Raw genomic sequence first — 20,901 nt, forward strand, 5'->3', positions numbered from 1 at the left:
CGACCTGAGGACAAGGGGTGGCGCTGTTTTGCAAAAAAATTGCTGTTTTTTGTAATCCTGGATAATGTCTTTAAACTATGGACATGAGAAACCCTATGGCACTGTGGACCTCCAGCTGATGCAAAACTACAACTCCCAGCGTGCCCGGACAGCCTTTGGCTGTCCGGGCACGCTGGGAGTTGTAGTTTTGCAACAGCTGGAGGCACCCTGGTTGGGAAGCACTGGTTTAGGGATACAGTGGCATATGTCGCCAATAGGTTCCTTATACCTTATCCCCCAGCGCATGTGCCAAACATAAGGTGGTATGAACAGGGTCTAATCAGATGTTACTATGGCCAAAGGCTGTCCAGGCATGCTGGGAGTTGTAGTTTATTTTTTGTCTTGTCCACAGTGCTCTCTGCTGACACCACTGTCAGTGTCAGGAACTGTCCAGAGCAGCATAGGTTTGCATTGGGGATTTTCTCCTGCTCTGGACAGTTCCTGATATGGGCATCAGGTGTCAGCAGAGAGCACTGTGGACAAGACAAAGAAGAAATTCAAAAAGAAAAGAATTTCCTCTGTAGCATACAGCTGCTAAAAAGTACTGGAAGGGCAAAGATTTTTTTTAATAGAAGTAATTTACAAATCTGTTTAACTTTCTGGCACCAGTTGCTTTAAAAAAAAATAATAATAATTTATATATATATATATATATATATATATATATATATATATATATATATATATATATATATATATATATATATATATATATATAAAATATATATTCCACCATTAACTTTTGTTTTAAAAAAAAGAAAATTTACGGGATACGGGAGCGCAAGGTTTTAGCTCCCCCCAGCCGTATGCGGTCCCGAATTGGTAAAATCGTGATGTGAACCCAGCTTTATCTAGGAATATAAAAGCTGATTGCTTCTAAAAACAGCGCCATAACTGCCCTCAGGTTGTGCGTAGCATTACAACTTGGCTCCATTGACTTTAATGGAACTGAGCTGCAATACCACACACAACCTGAGGACAGAGGTGGTGCTGTTTTTTTTTTAAGAAATCTGTATACATGTGTGTTTCTAATCCTGGATATCCCCCTTTAGATGCAGAAAAGATAGAGCTCCCCTTTATGAACGGAAATAAGACATTTTATGGATATCCTACCCAAGTGAAAGAAGAAACTATGGAATTACAAGTGGGATGTCTCACCTAAGAGCTTTGTGTTCCAAGGCCACTTTGTGGCGTATGTCTTCCATCAGAGCTTTGTCCTGGGTCCAGCCCTTTAATAAAAGAAAACCACAGACCATGATCCAGACTAATCCATGTATGACTACACATAGAGGTTTCCTAAAATAATTACACCAGTATGTGTGTGTGTGTGTATATATATATATATATATATATATATATATATATATATATATATATATATGTATATATATATATATATATATATATATATATATATATATATACACACGGGATGAGTATTTAACTCAGGGCAAGTTCACCACTCCTGGTGTTATGGAGCTTTCAAGGGCCACTAAGCACTCCGCAGGCATTCTGGGTAGGGGAATATGCAAATCAGCTCATTACATCACCTTCTCAGGCGATGTTCCCTGGTATCAGCTTAGCTCCAGTTACGGAATATAAAAAGCTAATCGGGATTAATGCCAAACCAGAACTCTCTCTCCAGAAGGAAAGAGGGACCCATCTGCAAGGGGCAAGAACCCATCTGACGAGGGGCAAGAACCCCGAAACAGCTGTCTGCAGATGGGTCCCTCTTTCCTTCTGGAGAGAGAGTTCTGGTTTGGCATTAATCCCGATTAGCTTTTTATATTCCATAACTGGAGCTAAGCTGATACCAGGGAACATCGCCTGAGAAGGTGATGTAATGAGCTGATTTGCATATTCCCATATTATATTTATCAATATTAAAAAAAATTACAAAAATAGTATTATAGGCCACTCCTGCCCATGGGTTGTATCTGTATCAGTCTCAGCTGCAATACCATACCAATCCTTAACCTAGAGTGGTGCTACTACTGTGAAAATTAAAGTGGTACACCAGTGGAAAACTATTTATTTTAAATCAACTGGTGCCAGAAAGCTAAACAGATTTGTAAATTACTTCTATTAAAAAAAATCTTAATCCTTCCAGTACTTATCAGCTGCTGTATATTACAGAGAAAGTTCTTTTCTTTTTGAATTTCTTTCCAGTCTGACCACAGTTCTCTCTGCTGACACCTCTGTCCATGTCAGGAACTGTCCGGAGCAGGAGAGCTCCTGCAAATTCCCATAGCAAACTGGACAGAGGTGTCAGCAGAGAGCACTGTGGTCAGACAAAGGAAATTCAAAAAGAAAAAAGAACTTTCTCTGTAGTATACAGTAGATGATAAGTACTGGAAGGATTAAGATTGTTTAATAGAAGTAATTTACAAATCTATATAAACTTTCTGGAGCCAGTTGATTTTAAATAAATTGTTTTCCACCGAAGTACCCCTTTAAGGGGTACTCCGCTGCTCAGCGTTTGGAACAAACTGTTCCAAACGCTGGAGCCGGGAGCTCTTGACATCATAGCCCTGCCCCCTCATGAATCATGGCCCACCCCCCTCAATGCAAGTCTATGGGAGGGGGCGTGACGTCGTCACGCCCCCTCCCATAGACTTGCATTGAGGGGGCGGGGCGTGACTTCGTGCGGAGGCAGGGCTATGACGTCACAAGCTCCCGACGCCGGCTCCAGCGTTCGGAACAGTTTGTTCAAAACGCTGAGCAGCGGAGTAGCCCTTTAATCATACATGCTAGGCACAGACTATTAGTGGATAGGGGATAAGTTCATTCTGGCTTCAGTACCCCTTTAAAACCATCATGATGAAAAATGTTCTTGTGCGCCAGTTTGACAAACTCCAGGAGCCATAACACCGAAAACCATTGCCACTGGCACCCTAATATTTGGGTTAATTCTGACATTCCTGCATCACTTATAGAGTCAATTGGCTTATAGAAAGACATGAGCTAGCTTATTGGGCCTTGACTCATGAAAAATTCTTAAAGGGGTACTCCGCTGCTCAGCGTTTGGAACAAACTGTTCTGAATGCTGGAGCCGTTCACCGGCGCCGGGAGCCTGTGATGACATAGCCCTGCCCCCCATAACATCACACCCCGCCCCCTTAATGCAAGTCTATGGGAGGGGGCGTGACAACCGTCACGCCCCCCTCCCATAGACTTGTATTGAAGGGCGAGGCTATGATGTCATGAGGGGGTGGGGCTATGCCATCACAAGCTTCCGGCTCCAGAGTTTGGAACAGTTTGTTCCAAACGCTGAGCAGCGGAGTACCCCTTTAAAGTTTGGTGTGGAGAAACACTGCATGCTGGGCAGGTTGACATACCAAATGAGTGTTGTGCATGAGCAGCTTTCTAATAAGTAGGACTCATGCACGGAACGCACTGGGCATGGTACGGTTGCCTTGACAACTGTACCACCCAGCGTGGCCTTCATCTCTCCATGCTGAACTCTGCAGAAGGGCGAGAAAGCAATGAGTTACTCTTTGAGCACTTCCCGAATGGTGGGGGTTAGACAGCTGGGACCTCCAGTGATCACAAGAAAGGTGTTGTGCTGCCACTCACTATAGTACTGGAGAAGACAGCCAAGTGCTGTACTATGCTATCTCTGCCAGTCCTATAGAGAGTCAATGGAGTGGCAGAGGGTGTGCCCGATCAACATCCATATACAGGAGACCCACATTCCTGCGGTTGGACCCCAATGAGAAAAACTTGGGTTAACCCCTTGGAGTACGACTACAACGGGTGCAGAGATTGCAGTCGCACCTGGGGCTGAGAAAATCCAAAATGTCCCACCGTCCTATGGACCATCAAGAGAAACTAGTGCAAACAATATGTCCATCACGAATGAAGGCCATCTCCATAAGAGGTGCATCAATGTCCTGAAAGAGGTGCAGAGGCAGAACTGTGTGAATATGATGGTGAGATAGATAGATAGATAGATAGATATATTAGATAACAAATGACGTCCATTCCGACGACCCACGCAGGTCAGCCTTGACTTGGAGGACATCTACATCGCTTCAGCCCGTCTCTGCTATTCCAACCAAGGAACACACCTCCGCTTCAATAGCCTTGAATAGGTCTCTGAAGTTTTGCCAAGTATTGCTGACAGATTAAGCAATAAAATACACAAGGAATGCAACACGACAAGACCACAGGGTGACAGAAGGCTATGGAGAAAAACAAGGCCCCAGGCGATGGGTATTGTGCTGAGCAGAACTCCCCGGTCCGTCCCCTGAGGCCCCGCGCACACTATTTGTTTCTGTCACACAAGTATGCACGAGGGAGAGGTATCCAGAGATAAGCAGAAGGATACAAGTCTGTACAGATAAGACATACAGAATGCAACTTGCCAAAGAAAGGGGGGAAAAAACACTAATGTAATGTATCCAAACCGAACGATCTTATGTATACAAGAGTAATGAAGCGAATATAAAGTCTACGAGCACCATCTTAGGGCGAACATACAGACTTCATCTACAAAAAAAAGCTGAGTCACTCACATTACATTATATATCTTATACTGATCCTGACTTGTATTATACTCCAGAGCTGCACTCACTATTCTGCTGGTGGGGTCACTCTGTACATACATTACATTACTTATCCTGTACTGATCCTGAGTTATATCCTGTATTATACTCCAGAGCTGTACTCACTATTCCGCTGGTGAGATCACTGTGTACATACATTACATTACTTATCCTGTACTGATCCGGAGTTGTATCCTGTATTATATATCCAGTCTTTGTGTGCCAGTATAATTTGTTCCTTGTATACTGATATTATTGGTAATATTGGTCTTAGTATTCAGGATTTGGTCAGTAATAATATGGTGGTAATATGTATGGGGATTTTATTTCTCCTTGTATACTGGTTTTAATGCTTAAAATTGTCCTCTTCTATAAGACTTTTACTTATGGGACTTATTTCTTTGCTCCGTGGTCCGTAGTTTTATAGGTATCATTTTTGTTTTGATGGGACTTTTTGATCACTTTTATTAAACTTTTTTTCTGGTATATGAAGAGACCAGAAATCAGCAATTATGGACTTAGGTATTTTTTAATGTTTACACCATTCACCATGCAGTTTCATTAAAGGGGTACTCCGGCACTAAGACATCTTATACCCTTATCCAAAGGATAGGGGATAAGATGCCTGATCGCGGGGGTCCCGCCGCTGGGGACCCACATGATCTTCCACTCCGCACCCCGTTAGAATCAGTCCCCGGAGCATGTTCGCTCCAGGTCTGATTACTGGCGATCACGGGGACGGAGCATAGTGACGCCACGGCTCTGCCCCGTATGACATCACGCTCCGCCCCCTCAATGAAAGCCTATGAGAGGGGGCGTGACAGCTGTCACGCCCCTCCAATAGACTTGCATTGAGGGGGCGGAGCGTGACATCACACGGGGGCGGAGCCGTGACATCACTATGCTCCGTCCTCGTGGTCGAGAAGGACTCCGGAAGCCGCTAAAGGTGGGTGCTGCATGGTAGATCCCGGGGGTCCCCAGCGGCGGGACCCCCGTGATCTGACATCTTATCCCCTATCCTTTGGATAGGGGATAAGATGTCTAGGGGCAGAGTACCCCTTTAATGTTATATTTTAATAGTTCTGTAATTTCCACATGATTGCGATATAAACCAAATATGTTTATTTCTGTTTACACTTTTATTAGGGGAGGAACGTGATCACTGATGTCCGGCATTAGCAGTAAATGAAGAGCGCTCAGCTTGTAGGCGCACTTCATACACCCAGACTGCTACCACGGCATACATGCACACCCTGTTTTGTCAAGGTATTAATGGTGCCTACACTAACCCCTTGTCCTGACCTCACACACACAGCCTACCTCCCACAGCCCTGACAGATCCCTATCCCTTGAATTCACTGCTCCTTGAAGGTACACCCAGACTGCTACCACGGCATACATGTACACCCTGTTTTGTCAAGGTATCAATGGTACCTACACTAACCCCTTGTCCTGACCTCACACACACAGCCTACCTCCCACAGCCCTGACAGATCCCTATCCCTTGAATTCACTGCTCCTTGAAGGTACACCCAGACTGCTACCACGGCATACATGTACACCCTGTTTTGCCAAGGTATCAATGGTACCTACACTAACCCCTTGTCCTGACCTCACACACACAGCCTACCTCCCACAGTCCTGACAGATCCCTATCCCTTGAATTCACTGCTCCTTGAAGGTACCTGTGATGAGGAGACTGTATTGTCATGCAAAATTGAGTGACCCCACCCCTTTTAATCCCTCCCCTTTTAAGGCTCCACCTTTTTTCATAGCCACAATGCTATCCCCCCCAGATTTTTGGGGCTTCCTACGCCCCTGGTTAAGGTATAGGGTAAAAGACTCCCTTAAAAGAGTAAAGCTGGTTTGTTACTGCTCTATAAATGACGTTCGGCCCATAGGACGATGACTTGGTCTCTGAGGATTATATCTTACCAGAGATAACCATCTTGACTGGATTGCACACATGGCAGCAGATCACACCTGACCTTATCTGCCCGTGGTGGTTTCAGGATCTAGTAAGCACACGCAGAACGTGCACCGATTGTTACAACACATTTCACATTCTTCTGCCTTTTTCTCTCTCTCGCCCAAAACTCGTTGTTTTATGACACCACTTTCAGCTGATCGCCGCAGGGTCCCAGCAACCCCCCCTCCAGCGGAGACATCATTTTGCCAGGTGGAGCCTTGTCTAGTGAGATGCTTCCCCTGTCATGGGGAAATGTACCTTCACTTAACCTAGTGTTTCCCATCCAGAGTCTCTCCAGCTGTTGCAAAACTACAACTCCCAGCATGCCCGGACAGAGTTGTAGTTTTGCAACAGCTGGAGGCAGGCTGATTTGGAAACCCTGACTTAAAGGGGTACTCCGGTAAAAAAAAAAAAATTTTAAATCAACTGGTGCCATAAAGTTAAACAGATTTGTAAATTACTTCTATTAAAAAATCTTAATCCTTCCAGTACTTATTAGCTGCCGAATAGTACAGAGGAAATTGTTTTCTTTTTGGAACAAAGAGCTCTCTGCTGACATCATGACCAAAGTGCTCTCTGCTGACATCTCTGTCCATTTTAGGAACTGTCCGCAGCAAATGTTTTTTATGGGGATTTTCTCCTACTCTGAACAGTTCTTAAATTGGACAAATGTGTCATCAGAGAGCACTGTGGTCATGATGTCAGCAGAGAGGTCTGTGTTCCAAAAAGAAAATAATTTCCTCTGTAGTATTCAGCAGTTAATAAGTACTGGAAAGATTAAGATTTTTTAAATAGAAGTCATTCACAAATCTGTTTAACTTTCTGGCACCAGTTGAAAGGTTTTTCACCGGAGTACCCCTTTAAACCACTGGTGGAAACTAAGAAATTATTTAGCCAAAAAAATGGGTGAAAAATGCCACCCACAGCTCACCACCCATGCAGCACCCCTTTAGTATGGCTGGAACTCAGCTGAGAGAACTCTGCCCCTAGTGACCAGAGTGAAAATGACCCTACTGGAGCGAAAATGACCCAGGCCGTTCTATAGTGACTCCCTATTGGAGGAACAGGGAATTGCAAACCAAACTGAAATGAGTCATCTTGCATGAGATATATATATATATATATATATATATATATATATAGAGATATATATATATATATATATATATATATATATATATATATATATATATATATATATATATATATATATTATGTATGTTATGGTTATACCAATACATTCATTCATATAAAAGCATATGACCCTAAACTAGACACAAAAAAACAATAGACAATAACTACCGAACTCAGAGTCTTGTTGACATAATATACTCATTGAGGAAAAATACCGTATATGCAACATGGAAACGTACCGCAGGAAACAACACGTACTCGCCAAGGAAGTCATGCGTCTCAAATGTAGCATAATCCTTAAATTCCGCTGCAAGACAAAACAAGTCCCGGTTCATTATCACAAACATCTAACTATTTGCAAATGTGAAGTCACAGCACACTGGCCTTATATATTTTACACACACAAAATTACCCAATGCATTAAACCCACCAAATGATTAAACAAGGCCAAACAGGGCCAGAAACTCTGCTTAAAGTGGTCAGTGACCAACATGTCATCATGGGGGGGGGGGGGGGGGGGGGTCATACTACACTGCAGCACCCTCTACTGGCAGATAAAAAAACATTTATTTTTATTTATCAATTTTTTTTTTTATAAATAAATTTATATATACCGTATATACACACAGATGTGTGAATAAACCTTTGTGATTGTTTCACTTACAAGTTGGAGTGCCGCTTATGCCTTTCTTTATACTCGGTGGGAATCGGTCTGTTCCCGAAGCTGCACCCACAAGGATCTTGAATCCTTTCTCACAGTGCTCCTCCATCCTACTTTGTTTATGTTATATATATATATATATATATATATATATATATATATATATATATAGATATAGATATAGATATAGATATATATATAGATATATATATACACACACACACATATATATACACACACACACACACACACACACATATACACACATACATATTTATTTATTTACCGTATTTTTCGTCCTATAGGACGCACCGGCGCATAAGACGCACCCAATTTATAGGTGCAAAATCTAAAAAAATAAAGATGGCTGTCCGGGCATGCTGGGAGTTGTAGTTTTGCAACATCTGGAGGTCCGCAGATTGAAGACCACTGCATAGGAGGTAATACTCATGTGTCCCCGCCGCTCCGGACCCGTCACCGCTGCCCTGGATGTCTTTCCATCGCTGTCGCCGCGTCCCCGTCGCTCCGGAACGTCTCTGCTGCCGGCCGGGTATCCTCGCTCTCCGTCACCGTCATCACGTCGTTACGCACGCCGACGCACGTACGCGACGACGTGATGACGAGGAAGGAGAGCGCCGGCCATACAGGGGATCCCTGAACGCAGAAGACACCGAGGAGGCAGGTAAGGTCCCTCCCGATGTCCTGTAAGCACTAACCCGACTATTCAGTCGGGCTGTTCGGGACCGCCGCGATTTCACCGCAGCGGTCCCGAACAGCCCGACTGAACAGCCGGGTTAGTGTCACTTTCCCTTCAGACGCGGCGGTCAGCTTTGATCGCCGCGTCTGAAGGGTTAATACAGGACATCACCGCGATCGGTGATGTCCTGTATTAGCCGCGGGTCCTGACCGTTGATGGCCGCAGGGACCGCCGTGATAGGGGTGTATTCGCCGTATAAGACGCACCGACTTGTACCCCCCAGTTTTAGGGAAGAAAAAGTGCGTCTTATACGGCGAAAAATACGGTATTTGTTTTGTTATTTTTCAGCTTTGAAAAATATCAGCCCTACCTTTGAAAAGAAATGCTGCATAAACACACAGTTCTAAATGTCACTTAAAGGGGTTTCTGAAAATGGAGGTGACAGCGCTCCGTGGTGTGATAAAAGAGGATTACGTGGAAATTAAAAAGACATGTAAGTCGCTCACCTGATAAAGCTGAGTGCCCACATACACAACAATGGTGAGCGTGTGGTATAAAAGTGTCCGCAGCCCTCCGGTCTGTAATAGGAATTGGGAGAGAAAAGCTTCAAAATAGACGCCGGCTCAACGTGGCGCAGGACACAGGCAGCAGGTAAGTAAAAGCCAAGGTATTTTATTTCCCAGAATGCAACACGTTTCACTGCCTAAGCAGCTTCATCAGGCATGTCTGATGATGAAGCTGCTTAGGCAGTGAAACGTATTGCATTCTGGGACATAAGATACCTTGGCTTTTACTTACCTGCTGCTGTGTCCTGCGCCATGTTGAGCCAGCGTATCTTTTGAAGCTTTTCTCTCCCAATTACTTAAAGGGGTTGTCCGGCAAAAGAAACATTCTGTGTATGGTGTCAAAAAGTATAATAAAGCAACTTACTGCAGCTTCTTTCACACTGCCATTGTGCCTCGTCCGAAAAAACTGGCATTAGGTTTGCCTTTTTATTTTTTGCCTTTAACGGCCGTTATCGGGATGGGGCACAACGGGTCCCAATGGATCCCATTGACTATAATGGGGTCCAACTGGCACTGTTGGTTTTTTAGCAGGAGTAGCGGGAGAAAAAGACGGCGCATGCAGTAATTTTTCTCCCACTATTCTCCCCTCAATTCGTAATGGCCGCTGCACTCCCGGGTCACATCGGCAGTGTGAAAGGGGCCTAACAATGTTATTGGCCATAGTGCAGAGATCTTTAGTTGTGTCCTATCCCTTGTAAGCTATGACGTCTTGTCACAGGCTCTGAATACAGAGCTCCCATCCCTTTTCTCCCCTCCTGTCTGCATGAAACAAGATCAGTGATCTGAAGAGGGGAGCTGGTTTTGAAAGGGAACTCCAGTGGGAAAAAAAGGTTTTCAAATCAACTGGCTCCAGAAAGTTAAACAGATTTGTAAATTACTTCTATTTAAAAATTTCAGACCTTCCATTACTTATCAGCTGCGTAAACTACAGATATACTACAGAGAAATTTGTGAAGTTCTTTTCTATATGACAAAAGTGCTCTCTGCTGACACCTCTGTCCATGTCAGGAACTGTCCAGAGCAGAAGAGGTTTTCTATGGGGATTTGCTTCTGCGAGGTGTCAGCAGATAGCACTGTGGTCAGACTGGAAAGAACGTCACACATTTCTCTGTAGTATACAGCAGCTGATAAGTACTGGAAGGCTTCAGATTTTTTAATAGAAATAATTTACAAATCTGTTTAACTTTCTGGCACCAGTTGATTTAAAAACATTTAAAAACATTTGTTTTCCACTGGAGTACCCCTTTAATGCCCATTAAATGTATAAACTTAGATAAGGCAGCAGGAAGCCTGTTCTCAGTCACAGCAGTTTTCGTCAGAACAGGCTCCCTGCTGCCTTGAGTTTTAAATGTAATGACCATTAATATCAGCTCCCCCCTCTTCACATCACTGGTCTCATCCCATACTAAGAGAAGGGGAGGGGGAGGAGGGACAGGAGCCCTCTGTATTCAGGAGCTGTGACGTAACATCCCAGCTTACAAGAGAAAAAGCATAGTTGTTGCTTTATTATACTATTTGACACCATACACAGGTTGTTTCTTTCTCTGGACAACCCCTTTAACCTCTTATGGAGGCATCAGAGTTGTATTTTTAATGGTCCTATTTTGGGGTGCATGCTATAATGAAAAACTTACATTTTGGAGAGGAACAAAATAAAAAGCACTGTCCAATTTTTGAGTTTTGTTGTTTAGGTCTAGTTTTTACTGCATTCACTGTGTGGTATAAATACCATGTCTCAGCACTGACTGACCGATCAAAAACATTTCTAAAAAGTTTTCAAGTTCTCAAAAGTTTGATTTAAATGACAGGTACACCTTAAAAATGCTGACATACTATAACACATCGGCAATGCGCCAAAGTACGCCAACGTTTTTGAAGTGTCCCTCCCATTCAAATACAAGGTTTGCCATTTTACCAGACATGTGGAACACCATTCACGCATATGTGGGAAAATGAATAAAAATTCATTATGAAATAGAAAAAAAGGGGCCCAGTGTGTAAATTTTTATTTTATGTTTTTTACATAATAGAGCATTTTAAGAGAACTATTTTTTTTTATTTTTATTTTTTTTATTGTCCCCATGATGGACACAGCGATTTGGGTTTGATTGGTAGTAGTCCAACCAGGGACACCTTTAATTCCAAGTCTATTTATCTCTACGGGCCTAATGAAGATATCTGAATGCTGCACTATGGAGGTCTTCATCGGGCCTATAGAGGCCAATGGAGCAGCTGCCCCACTCCTATCCTCAGGATCGGTGGGATCACCCGTAATCGGGCTAATGAGTGTTCTTAATGGGAAAACATTATCTAAAGAAGTTATCAGGGAATAAAAAAAAAGAGCTTATTTCTTCCTAAAACAGCACCACACCTGTACTCAGGTTGTGTGTGGTATTACAACTTGGCTCCATTTACTTCAATGGAACTGAGCTTCAATACCACACACAGCCTGTTCTATACTTAATGAGGGTGGAGTATTGTAAATTCAAGGTACTCTAGAGATGAGGTATCCAACCTGCGGACCTGAAGCTGTTGCAAAACTACAACTACCAGCATGACCGGACAGTCAACGGCTGTCCGGCCATGCTGGGAGTATTAGTTTTGAAATAGCTGGAGGGCCACAGGTTGGACACCCCTGCTAAAGAGAGTCCTTGTTGGGCACTGAATGAATGAATGCTTTAAAGACAAAAATGCAGTAAAAACCCACCCTAAAAAATAATAATAAAATAAAAAATAAAAAAGACCCTCAAAAATTATGAATAAGGAGGCAAATTACCTTGCACAGCTAGCGCAGCTATTCGTATGAACTGATCCACAGTACAACGCAAACGTCCATCAAGAACATCCTTCCTTAACTGGAGGTAATACTGGTACCTAGAACAAAAATAAACAAAAAAAGACAAAAAAAAAAAAGTTAGAAAAATTCTGAAAAATTACTCTTTAAACAGAAAGCAGTTTACAAAATGACTATGACTAAGGACACACTGTCCGAAACGCGTCAGTCACTTTTTTTTGGATCTTTTGTACCGATTTTTCATCTGTATGCTTCAGTAAACATTTATTTTTTAGACTGCAACCTCGTGAGCGGGATCTTTTTTGCCCCCTCTAGAAACCAGTTTAGTAAGGCCCCATTCACACTATGAAAATGACACACGGAACCCGCTTGCTATTGATTACAATAGGATTCTGCTGCTTAGTTCACATGTCCGAAGTTTTGTAGTGGAACTTCCGACTAGGAAGTGGATTCTGGCGGCATCTTTTCAATCTTCCAATGGAGTCTGCCAGAGAAGTGCCGTCTGTCAATGCGATGGCGTTTAAAGGGGTACTCCGGTGGAAAACAAGTTATTTAATTTCAGCTTGTGCCAGAAAGTTACACCGATTTGTAAATTACTTCTATTTAAAAATCTTAATCCTTCCAGTACTTAATCAGCTGCTGTATGCTCCATAGGAAGTTGTGTAGTTCTTTTCTGTCTGACCACAGTGCTCTCTGCCGACACCTCTGTGCAGGAACCGTCCAGAGCAGGAGAGGTTTGCTGTGGAGATTTGCTCCTACTCTGAACAGTTCCTGACATGGACAGAGGTGGCAGCACTGTGGTCATACTGAAAAGAACTACACAACTTCCTCTGGAGCATACAGCAGCTAAGTACTGGAAGGATTAAGATTTTTAAATAGAAGTCCTTTACACATCTGTGTAACTTTCTGGAACCAGTTGATTTGAAAACAAAAACAAACAAAAACAAAAAACACGTTTTCCACCAGAGTACAGATGGCACAGATCCATTGACCATCCAGACAGCTACAGATGGCACGGATCCATTGACCAAATTCAACGGATGGATCCGCGAGTGTGATCGGACCCATAAAAGAGAGACCTAGATGTATGTGGAAGCTACAAAATTCTAGGCCTTCCTAGGTCCCATTCACACTATGGAATCTCTGCCCGGAGATATTTCCTCTGCTGTGGCACCAAAGGAATCAGTCGGCATAAGGACCGCTTGGACACGGGCAATCTACATTGATCGCAATGTATTTCCAAGCGGATTACGCAGAACGATTGATTATGTTCATTCCAGAATTGGGAAGCTGCTGCAACGGAACTTACAAGCGAAATTCTCCTCAGAACAATCATCCCGCAAATGCTCTGCCGTCTAAAGAGACGTCTCATTTCCGAGCACTGACCGAGTCGGGGCCCACAGCAGACGCAATATCCGCCCGGAGAAATTCCATAGTGGAATAGTCCCTTAAGAGTTCACGTTGCCTGGCAACCACTTCACTTCCTGTCTGGCTGACCACCATCTGAGTCCATGCAAATCTGTATTCTGTATACAGCCGCGGATTCCTCACAGAACACTGGATTCTTTATGCCCTTAGCCTTGATGTCAGGTAACATGAAGGCTAAAGGCCAATGCCCACTAGGGAATTTTCCACCCAGAGAAATTCCGGAAAGAGATTCTGATGCCACAACCGTCCATTGTTTTCAATGGGATTCTGCTGCACCGTGCACTCTGGGAAATTTCCACCGCAGAAATGTCATATTCCGGACGCCTTTGAAAGAAGGATTATCTTCATTCGCAATCCTGCACAGGCTGAATTGCCGTCAATTGGGAAGACGCATGTCCGCTGGTTCATAGCACCAATTCGTTTTAGCGGCACTTGCTGCAGATAGAGTGTCCAAACCATAATTTCTCAGGACGGACAGTGCATCAGTTTTAAATGATACGTCCCTTTAAAGGGGTACTCCATTGGAAAACATTTTCTTTTTAAATCAACTGGTGCCAGAAAGTTAAACAGATTTGTAAATTACTTCTATTAAAAAATATCTTAATCCTTCCAGTACTTATGAGTTAATGTTATGCTACAGAGGAAGTTCTTTTCTTTTTGAATTTCCTTTCAGTCTGACCACAGTGCTCTCTGCTGACACCTCTGTCCATTTTAGGAACTGTCCAGTGTAGGAGCAAATCCCCATAGAAAAACCTCTCCTGCTCTGGACAGTTCCTAAAATGGACAGAGGTGTCAGCAGAGAGCACTGTGGTCAGACAAAGGAAAATCAAAAAGAAAAGAACTTACTGTAGATCATAACAGCATCTGATAAGTACGGGAAGGGCAGCAGCCTAAGCCATTAATCAAACAGGAAATGAATTGCAGACTACCTTCAACCCCCCATAGGCCAGTGTTTCCCAACCAGAGTGCCTCCAGCTGTTGCAAACTACAACTCCCAGCATGCCTGGACAGCCGTTGGCTGTCCAGGCATGCTGGGAGCTGTAGTTTTGCAATGTAGCCATGTCTATAGTGACCCATCTTTGCTATGCCTTTACAGCAAGCAGCCAAAAATAAAGCAAATTAAAACAGGCACGCATTATCCAACGGAACTGAGCTGCAATACCACACATCACCTGAGGACAGGGGTGGTGCTACTTTTGGAAGAAATCAGTTTTGTGTTTGTCTAATCCTCGATTACCTAGTTGGTGAGGTAGCTAAGCTCCAGTAAAGTGAATGAGGCCAAGCTACAGTACCATAAGCAACCTGAAAAAAAAGGGAGGCGCTGTTTTCGGAACAAAGCAGCCATGCATTTTTCCAATCATGTAAAACCCATTTAGAACTAAAATATCCACCTTACATCCAGTGCCATATATTCCAGCACAGGACTACTTCAGGTGCGCTCGCCATCCCCAGCGCAAGATAAGGAAATCATTTTGGGGAGGTGGGCTGAAGAAGCGATCGGCCCCTTTCATTTTGGGAATTGCAAGGACATGATCGATCAAGATGTACAAAAAGAGATTTTACTCCACTATTCTCCACGCCAGCGTTTTCCAAACCTGGGCGCCTCCAGATGTTGCAAAACTACAAATCCCAGCATGCCCGGACAGCCGTTGGCTGTCCGGGCATGCTGGGAGTTGTAGTTTTGCAACAGATTGAGGCGCCCTGGTTGAGAAAGATTGCTCCACGCCCATAATGTGTATGCAGAGACGCAAATGGAGATACTACTGTACTGAACAGAGAAACATCTAGTGTGATACTATCTTCAGGAGAGACAGGGCGCTAGTGATAAGAACAAGGACAGAATCTCCCGAACCTTTCGTGTGATTTCTATTATGAGAACAGGACATGTTTTACTGAAAATCTGTCACATATTTTTTATATTATATTATAATATATATATATATATATATATATATATATATATATATATATATATATATATATATATATATATATATATATATACACACACACACACACACACACAAACACATACAAACACGCACAGTCATGGCCGTAAATGTTGGCACCCTCTAGAAAATTAAAGGGTACCTTTCATCAAAAAAACTTTTGATATATTATAGATTAATGTATGCAGAATAACTTTCCAATAGCATGTTATTAAAAAATATGCTTCTTTCTACTTAATTTTCCACTTTGAAAAAATTACCACTAGGGGTCTCCCTACCAGTCCTTTTTTATAGCTTTCAGACTCATGCTGGAGTCCTAAATCTCAGACTGCAGCCGGGGCACAGACAAACTCAGTATATCCTGTATTAACTCAGGATCAGTACAGGATCAGTACAGGATAAGTAATATAATGTACGTACACAGTGATTTCACCAGCAGAATAGGGAGTACAGCTCTGGAGTATAATATAGGATATAACTCAGGATCAGTACAGGATAAGTAATGTAATGTATGTACACAGTGACCTCACCAGCAGAATAATGAGTACAGCTCTGGAGTATAATACAGGATATAATTCAGGATCAGTACAGGATAAGTAATGTAATGTATGTACACAGTGATCTCACCAGCAGAATAGTGAGTACAGCTCTGGAGTATAATACAGGATATAACTCAGGGTCAGTACAGGATAAGTAATGTAATGTATGTACACAGTGACCTCACCAGCAGAATAGTGAGTACAGCTCTGGAGTATAATACAGGATATAACTCGGGATCAGTACAGGATAAGTAATGTAATGTATGTATACAGTGACCTCCCCAGCAGAATAGTGAGTGCAGCTCTGGGGTATAATGCAGGATATAACAGTACAGTAAAGGATAAGTAATGTATGTACACAGTGACTCTGTAGGTAATCCCATACATAAACTGTAATATGGTGTTCAGAGAGTGGACATGGGAGGAGGTGCAGTAAATGATCGCCGCAGTTAATCTCATTTGCTGGAGGCATCCGTGGAATCTGATACAGGCCGCCGCACTTTGCACAATGTCTGTGGGAGCTCCTAGGAATGTTGGCATCAGGAGGGAGGAGGACAGAACATTACAACCTGCTAAATGATCTATTTCACAGTTCAGGAGCTCGGAGGGTCCCAATCTTCAACCAACTCAGAGAGGAGACCAACAATGTTACAGAACACAGACCGCCAGGCATCCGGGGAGCAGACTGCTCTTCACATCCATCACAACCACACATATCTAATTATATATATAGATTTTATATTTTAAATTGATAGTGGATCCTGCATGTCACCCAGTCAGAGGCCATATGCTCAGCGGAGTGGAGTGGATTAAGCATGTTAGGGTCCCATCCGACAAGAGGCCACCTCCGCGTGGTGGATGGGGACACGTTTTGATCAAAAAGTGCGCTAAGAGCCTCCATTTTTTGACCAAGAGAGCTGCTGCAACTTTCTTTTTTTGTAATTATATATAGATAGATAGAGAGTTGTGAGGAGAACACATAGGAACACAGAATGAGTCTGCAGATAAGAGCCATTCGCCCTATCTAGTCTGCCCAACATTCTGAATACTATGAATAGCCCCGGGCCCTATTTTATATGAAGGATAGCCTTATACCTATCCCTATCTTATATGAAGGATATCCTTATACCTATCCCTATCTTATATGAAGGATATCCTTATACCTATCCCTATCTTATATGAAGGATAGCCTTATACCTATCCCTATCTTATATGAAGGATAGCCTTATACCTATCCCTATCTTATATGAAGGATAGCCTTATACCTATCCCTATCTTATATGAAGGATATCCTTATACCTATCCCTATCTTATATGAAGGATAGCCTTATACCGATCCCTATCTTATATGAAGGATATCCTTATGCCTATCCCTATCTTATATGAAGGATAGCCTTATACCGATCCCTATCTTATATGAAGGATAGCCTTATACCTATCATGCATCCACTACTCTCTCAGTAAAGTAATACTTCCTGATATTACTGCAGAAACCTTTCCCCTCTATATATAACAATACGTCCTCTTGTGGTAGTTCTTCTTCTTCTATATAAATCTTCTCTCCTCCTTTACCGTGTTGATTCCCTTTATGTATATAAAAGTCTCTATCATATCCCCTCTGTCTCTTCTTTCTTCTATACATGTTAAGGTCCTTTAATCTTTCCTGGTAAGTTTTATCCTGCAATCCATGTACTAGATTAGTATCTTCTCTGAACTCTCTATAGCATTCTGGTTATACGGTCTCCAGTACTGCATAAAATACTTCAAGTGAGGTCTCAACAGTGTGTGTACAGAGACATGAGCACTTCCCTCTCTACTGCTAATACCTCTCCCTATACAGGTATGAGCACTTCCCTCTCTACTGCTAATACCTCTCCCTATACAGGTATGAGCACTTCCCTCTCTACTGCTAATACCTCTCCCTATACAGGTATGAGCACTTCCCTCTCTATTGCTAATACCTCTCCCTATACAGGTATGAGCACTTCCCTCTCTACTGCTAATACCTCTCCCTATACAGGTATGAGCACTTCCCTCTCTATTGCTAATACCTCTCCCTATACAGCCTGACTACACTGTTCTTGACACTAATAAGTAATGTATGTACACAGTGACTCCACCAGTAGAATAGTGAGTACAGCTCTGGAGTATAATACAGGATATAACTCAGGATCAGTACAGGATAAGTAATGTAATGTATGTACACAGTGACCTCACCAGCAGAATAGTGAGTGCAGCTCTGGGGTATAATACAGGATATAACTCAGGATCAGTGCAGGATAAGTAATGTAATGTATGTACACAGTGACCCCACCAGCAGAATAGTGAGTACAGCTCTGGAGTATAATACAGGATATAACTCAGGATCAGTACAGGATAAGTAATGTAATGTATGTACACAGTGACCTCACCAGCAGAATAGTGAGTACAGCTCTGGAGTATAATACAGGGTATAACTCAGGATCAGTACAGGATCAGTAATGTAATGTATGTACACAGTGATCTCACCAGCAGAATAGTGAGTACAGCTCTGGAGTATAATACAGGATATAACTCAGGATCAGTGCAGGATAAGTAATGTAATGTATGTACACAGTGACCTCACCAGCAGAATAGTGAGTACAGCTCTGGAGTATAATACAGGGTATAACTCAGGATCAGTACAGGATCAGTAATGTAATGTATGTACACGTAGAGGAGAGAAGAAGAATAAATGGGAGCAACTCACCCAAGACCCAAGAGGAGGTGGCAAAGTCTTTATTTTATTGCATATCGTGCAGGCATAGGTGCAAACCACGGGGGGCAGATGTCACGGTGGGGGAGTAGCAGACAGCGGCGGGCCACGGTCTGCGGCGGGTCACGGCCCCTTCGTCAGGGGCCTGACGAAGTGCTTTGAAAGCACGATACGGACCGTGACCCGGCGCTGTCTGCTACCCCCCACCGTGACATCTGCCCCCCGTGGTTTGCACCTATGCCTGCACGATATGCAATAAAATAAAGACTTTGCCACCTCCTCTTGGGTCTTGGGTGAGTTGCTCCCATTTATTCTTCTTCTCTCATTTACATTATATGGACTATATCGCATTGTGTGAGCACCACCCTTAGCAGGCATATTCCTTCCTATGCTGATCCTACACATAAGGAATATAGACATACTTATTGAGCCCTATACTATTGGTGCCAGGCTTCTTGCTTTTTCTATATTGACTTATGTATTTAATGTATGTACACAGTGACCCCCCACCAGCAGAATAGTGAGTGCAGCTCTGGAGTATAATACAGGATATAACTCAGGATCAGTACAGGATAAGTAATGTAATGTATGTACACAGTGACCTCACCAGCAGAATAGTGAGTACAGCTCTGGAGTATAACACAGGATATAAATCAGGATCAGTACAGGATAAGTAATGTAATGTATGTACACAGTGACTCCACCAGTAGAATAGTGAGTGCAGCTCTGGAGTATAATACTGGATATAACACAGGATCAGTGCAGGATAAGTAATGTAATGTATGTACACAGTGACCCCACCAGCAGAATAGTGAGTACAGCTCTGGAGTATAATACAGGATATAACACAGGATCAGTGCAGGATAAGTAATGTAATGTATGTACACAGTGACCCCACCAGCAGAATAGTGAGTGCAGCTCTGGAGTATAATACAGGATATAACTCAGGATCAGTGCAGGATAAGTAATGTAATGTATGTACACAGTGACCCCACCAGCAGAATAGTGAGTGCAGCTCTGGAGTATATATAATACAGGATATAAATCAGGATCAGTACAGGATAAGTAATGTAATGTATGTACACAGTGACCCCCACCAGCAGAATAGTGAGTACAGCTCTGGGGTATAATACAGGATATAACTCAGGATCAGTACAGGATAAGTAATGTATGTACACAGTGACCCCACCAGCAGAATAGTGAGTACAGCTCTGGAGTATAATACAGGTTATAGTGCAGGATTATGTGCAATATACGAAAAGCTCTAAGTAAAAAATAAAAGGTACAGCAGACAGGAGCCAAAGATGACAAGCTATAAACCTCCCGTCCTGTGAGACATCTTGCCAGCTTTTATCCACTCCTCGGGTGACACTGCCCTTTAAAAACCCATCAGCTAACACCGCAGAATAAACACTGCATATCTCCAGCAGTCGCTCTGGAATCTTACTGTTTGCCTTTGAAGGGAAGGAAGACGGTGGATTTTTCACCCTAAAAGGCCACTATTTGTTAAAAATAAACTTTACACATGAACTGTGCAATGCAGGGCCAGTAGCAGCACGCCGGCGGCAGAGGAGGCCGCAAGCTGCAACCTGAATCTCCCTTCTCCAGCCTTGAACTTCTGCATTCATTATTCCAAATTACAGGGAGAGGACTCCAGTTTAGCAGCACAATACATTCCCCGACCGCAACCTATAATTTAATCAGGGCTAATCCGAAATACCAGGAGAATTAGTGCATGCAAAACACCAACACAACCTATAAAAGGAAGAGGAGGGCTCCCCCCTGTGTCACATGGAGACGGTGGGGATTGCTCAGCTTGTGGTTGATAGAAAGCTCAATACACA

The 20,901-nt window shown here is 43.0% G+C and overlaps 1 protein-coding gene across 5 annotated transcripts in view; it reads right to left on the reverse strand.

Annotated features, from left to right (window-relative positions):
- PTPN14 (protein tyrosine phosphatase non-receptor type 14) overlaps positions 1–20,901 on the reverse strand; it is a 155,298-nt gene that overhangs the window by 40,007 nt on the left and 94,390 nt on the right. For 4 of the 5 annotated variants that reach the window (XM_056568314.1, XM_056568317.1, XM_056568316.1 and 1 more), the window contains exons 4-6: positions 12,390–12,487; positions 7,929–7,996; positions 1,198–1,268 (exon numbers count right to left, since the gene is read on the reverse strand). In XM_056568314.1, the coding sequence (XP_056424289.1) occupies positions 1,198–1,268; positions 7,929–7,996; positions 12,390–12,487 (237 nt within the window). Of the gene's footprint in view, positions 1–1,197; positions 1,269–7,928; positions 7,997–12,389; positions 12,488–13,716; positions 13,818–20,901 lie in introns of those variants that run through there. The other variant, XM_056568318.1, reaches the window with a different exon arrangement.

The sequence above is a fragment of the Hyla sarda genome, chromosome 3 (genome assembly GCF_029499605.1).
Source record: "Hyla sarda isolate aHylSar1 chromosome 3, aHylSar1.hap1, whole genome shotgun sequence".
NCBI lineage: Eukaryota > Metazoa > Chordata > Amphibia > Anura > Hylidae > Hyla > Hyla sarda.